Here is a 4,513-nt window from a genome sequence, read left to right on the forward strand (position 1 = left end):
GCCGAGTGTTGCGTCGATGTCCAATCTCCCAGCGAGCCACACCGCCTCGCCGAGTGAGCGACAGTGCATTAGTAGCTGCCTTTTGTTTGCAAGTTCGGCGGGGAATACTTTTGGATTGATGGCCGAAGAATGGATAATCGTGTCGTACGTTTTAGTCTGTATCTCCGGATTGCTGGTGTATACGAGGAAACGATTTCGCACAATGCTAGGCGAATGTACTGTGTACGATTTGAGCTCAAGTTGGATGAGTTACGCGTAGTAAATCGTAGGTATTATAAGGCTAGTAAATGACGAATTTCCCTTGTTTATTGATGTCACACTCTTTCCCTATTATCTACTCCTGATATTATACGCCATTATACGACAACGACCCTTCGTGCTCTAGTAGTAGCAGGAGTGTATTGATACACTCCTGGTAGTAGTAGTAGTATATAGCCGTTGTTGCCACAGGCTTGTGCACCACAGTGCTGTGCACAGCATATATATAGTAATGTATGTAACAACAATTGTATTCCCTTTTGGAGTGAGCAAGGGTCTTCATTGCTATGACTTGGCATAATTTGGCTGCATACTTCAGGCGAGTATATATATATATTAATTCCATGGATGATATGTAAGTATATTGAGGACAAAAACGTGATCATATCATGATATGTGTAAAATAACGACATTGTGCGTATGTTTAGGATGAGTACCTCACGGTTAACACGACTTCGCCGGACCTGACGCCATGTTTCGAGGCGACCGTGCTGGTGTGGGCGCCATGTGCGTTCCTCTGGCTGTGCTCCGTGCCACACCTACTCATGCTGAGGTACAGCAAGAAGCCAACCCTGAAGCACAGCTGGCTGAGTATCAGCAAGATGGTGAGTCACGAGAGAAAGCGGCGGTCGATCCTGCTCCGACGCGAAGAATTATTTCAAGTTAGATTGCGATTTATCTGTGCTAAATGCTGGGGCCACAATTAAAAAAATCTTTGTTTGCCCTCACCTGACCCAGGCTGGAAAGTTTGGGTAGGTAGGTCAGCTTTTTTTTGAGGGCGGGGGTCTTTTTACAAATTCAGCATGGTGTCTACATGCTCGGGTGTGCTTGTGTGGAGATAGCTTTTATGTTGAATGTTTGTTTTGCTTGGTACATATAATGTATTGCCTATGTACCAGCAAACTCAAATAGACAACTTTGCAGCAATAGCGCGTTGGCAATGTAAACATGTTTAGCACCATTCTCATATGAGTTGTTGTAACAGTTAGGGTATTAGGGTATATAATCTGAGGCTCTCAGAATGATGTCACCATGCCATTAGCGCATGTCAGCCCGACACGTCTTTCAAAGTTGAACTAAGATAAGAAAAAGTCAGACTAAGTCAGAAAAACTCGAGAAATAGAGTCAGAAATGGTCTTTATATCTATATAGATGCGAGATTATTGTTGAGACCATGTGCTCGTTTCCAACAGCGGGGCTCCCCTGTATCCGTACGCGGTTGTACAACCGTTGTCGCCGTGGCGATGGCGGCTTCGTCTGTTGCAGGTCGTCGCTCTGCTGCTGTTCGTTACGATGTTCGTGGAGTTCGGATACAGCCTCTACCAGTGGGTGCACGACCAAGAGAACAGCTCTCACGTGTTCGTCGTGACTCCCTGCATCCTCGCCGCGTCCGTGGTGAGTCCTCGAGATCCGGAACAGCGGGGAACGCGAGATCCGGAATTGCGGGGTGGGAGATTCGGAATTGCGTGGTGCGAGATCCGGAATTGCAGGATTCGAGATGCGGAACTGCGGGGTGGGAGATTCGGAATTGCGGGGTGGGAGATCCGGAATTGCGTGGTGCGAGATCCGGAATTGCGGGATTCGAGATGCGGAACTGCGGGGTGGGAGATTCGGAATTGCGGGGTGGGAGATCCGGAATTGCGTGGTGCGAGATCCGGAATTGCGGGATTCGAGATGCGGAACTGTGTGGTGGGAGATCCGGAATTGTATGGTAGGAGATCCGGTATTGTGTGGTGCGAGATCCGGTATTGCGGGTTGGGAGATCCGGTATTGTGTGGTGGGAGATCCAGAATTGTGGGGTTGGAGATCCGGAATTGTGTGCTGGGAAAAATGGAACTGTGTGGTGGGAGATCCGGAATCGTGTGGCGTGAGGTCTGGAATCGTGCGTCCCGGGACAGGAATGAAGACAGAAATTGTGCGCTGCTTGTGCGTTTGTTGCAGAAGTTAGGCCACAATTAAAAAAAATATTTGTTTGCCCTTACCCGACCCAGGCTGAAAAGTTTGGGTAGGTAGGTAGGTTAAATTTTTTTTTCCGAGGTGGGTCTTTTTACAAATTCAGCATGGTGTCTACATGCTCGGGTGTGCTTGTGTGGAGAAGATACCTTTTATGTTAAATGTTTGTTTTGCTTGGTATATATAATGTATTGCCGACAGATTTATATAATGTACAGTGATACAATTTGTAAAAAAAACAACGCGTGTGCGTGTGCGCGTGCGTGCGTGCGTGTATGTGTGCGTGTGTGTGTGGTTGTGTGTGCGTGCAGGCGCATACGAGTGTACGCTTGCGCGTGCGTGTAACCATCAGCAGGTCACCTGGCCAACAACCCACCACAATTCGTCGAACGCCGCCGCACGTACTTCCCCGACCGGTTGCCACGGTAACGACCCCCGCGGCTCTCTGCCGGCGACGCGCTCGCGCCGCTGCCCCCTCGGTCGTCACCACGCGATCATCTCTCTCTCTCTCTGTCTTCGCCGCGCTTTCAGTTCTACACGCTGGTCATCGTGCAAGTGGAGCGCGCGAAGGGGATCCGTTCGACGGGCCTCCTCTTCACCTTCTGGATGCTGCTGCTGCTGTGCGCCGTCGTCACGATGCAGACGAAGATACGACTCGCCGTGGATCAGGTGCGGGAGGCGGGAGGGGGCGTGTCCGCGCGCCGGTGATTGACAGGCGGCACCGGCCAATCGCGGCGTTGCGGTGGCATAAAAGACCGACTTTTAATCGAACGAATTTATTAGTCCGTTTTACGAGATTAATTTGATTATATGATTTTATGAGAGCAATTTTACATACAATTTTTTATCGGATGTGTCCGTAAGATGTGTGTCTTGACCTCTGTTTTACATCTGCGTGACCTCTTGCGTTTTTTCAGGGCAGCATCGACGACATTTTTAGGTTTGCGACGTTCAGCGTGTGGACGGCGCTCGTCCTCGTCGCGTTCCTCCTCTCCTGCTTCAGCGACCCCGCAGAGAGCTCCTTCACCTCCTTCGAGGGAGAGGTAACGTGGTCTTCTCTCTCTCGCGCGCGCGGGGGGGAGAGGGAGGGGAGCGCTCTCTCCGATGCGACAGGGTTTTCTTTTCCACGTGGTAGCTTTTCTCGGTCAGGGTTCTCCCTAGTGTTCGTATAGCGCGTGTCGGTTCCGTCGTGCCTTCGAAGCTGAATCCGATTTGCGAGGTCGCGTGAATCGTACGAAGCGTCTCGATCCCTCGGCCGCGTTTAATTTCGATGGTCCCAACGCAGCCGTGCTGCTTGTTCAACGCTTGATGTATACATCTCAGAACAGAGTCTACATGTTTATCGAGTTTACCTGTGAATTGGGGGGAGGGGGGGTCACTTGCGACACACGAGTTTAATTAGGAATCGGGGACGAATTTTGTTATTGTCCGACATGCTTACGGAAATTTCCTGCGGAGAACCCTGATCAAGGGAAAAAATCCCATCCTCTAATTATGATAATGAGGAAATGTAGAGGGGGGGCTTTTATATGTAGTGCAGACGTCTGTAGATGTTGCAGTAGAGATGTAAGATTGTTGGCCGTTTACCGTAACTCGACTGTCATCGTCGTCGTAGTCGTGGGTTTTGTAGATCGTGGTGGTGGTAGCACTGTAGTAGATAGAGCATGTAGTTAACAATATCACGCACTGATAGCGAGTCTTTCTAATTGTTGCATCTGTCTTTGTAGTTATCTTGAATGTAGAAATGTTTCTAGGTTACCGTTTAGATTTTAATAGATGTTTGTGGGTGGTGGTTCTTGCACATGCACCTGTCGACTTTTCACATATTCTCTGTTGCTAATAACTCTTTGCAATTAACGTGAAAAATAGACGTGTCTGTTAGTGACTGTTTAGACGTCGATAGCTGTCGTTGGATGGATGGTGATGCTCGTACGCGGTGGAGTCGTCACGTAGAATCTCGTAGAAGTCTCGATGTATTTTTACCGAGTGTTCTCTTCTTCCTCTGTGTTGCACATGCGTAGAATGCCGTACCCTCTCCTCTTCCGTGGCTTCAGGGGTTGGTGAGTATCTTTGTTCTCTTGCACTGCATGCTTGAAAGATAACCCTCTACCGTGGCCTAAATGCCTGTCTCATCTTTGACTGCATGTGGGCACGAAATGACCTGTGATATATGAACGAGATGGCAGCGTTTGCTCGACCTAGTTAGTATTGTTACTGCTTGGTTGGTTGAGTTATCAGTTTGGGTTAATCGGATACAGGGAAAAAGTTATTTTCGGGGGCTACTTTTCAAGCTCGCGTGCAT

At 49.0% G+C, this 4,513-nt stretch overlaps 1 protein-coding gene across 1 annotated transcript in view; it reads left to right on the top strand.

The window, feature by feature from the left end:
• The first annotated feature begins 688 nt into the window (after nt 1-688).
• LOC106814026 (multidrug resistance-associated protein 1-like) overlaps nt 689-4,513 on the top strand; it is a 41,918-nt gene continuing 38,093 nt past the window's right edge. Inside the window, exons 1-4 of the mRNA XM_014818282.1 lie at nt 689-863; nt 1,525-1,653; nt 2,743-2,880; nt 3,129-3,254. Coding sequence (XP_014673768.1) covers nt 804-863; nt 1,525-1,653; nt 2,743-2,880; nt 3,129-3,254 — 453 coding nt within the window. The 5' untranslated portion in view covers nt 689-803. The remainder of the gene's footprint in view (nt 864-1,524; nt 1,654-2,742; nt 2,881-3,128; nt 3,255-4,513) is intronic.

The sequence above is a fragment of the Priapulus caudatus genome, unplaced genomic scaffold (assembly GCF_000485595.1).
Source record: "Priapulus caudatus unplaced genomic scaffold, Priapulus_caudatus-5.0.1 Scaffold857, whole genome shotgun sequence".
Classification (NCBI taxonomy): domain Eukaryota; kingdom Metazoa; phylum Priapulida; class Priapulimorpha; order Priapulimorphida; family Priapulidae; genus Priapulus; species Priapulus caudatus.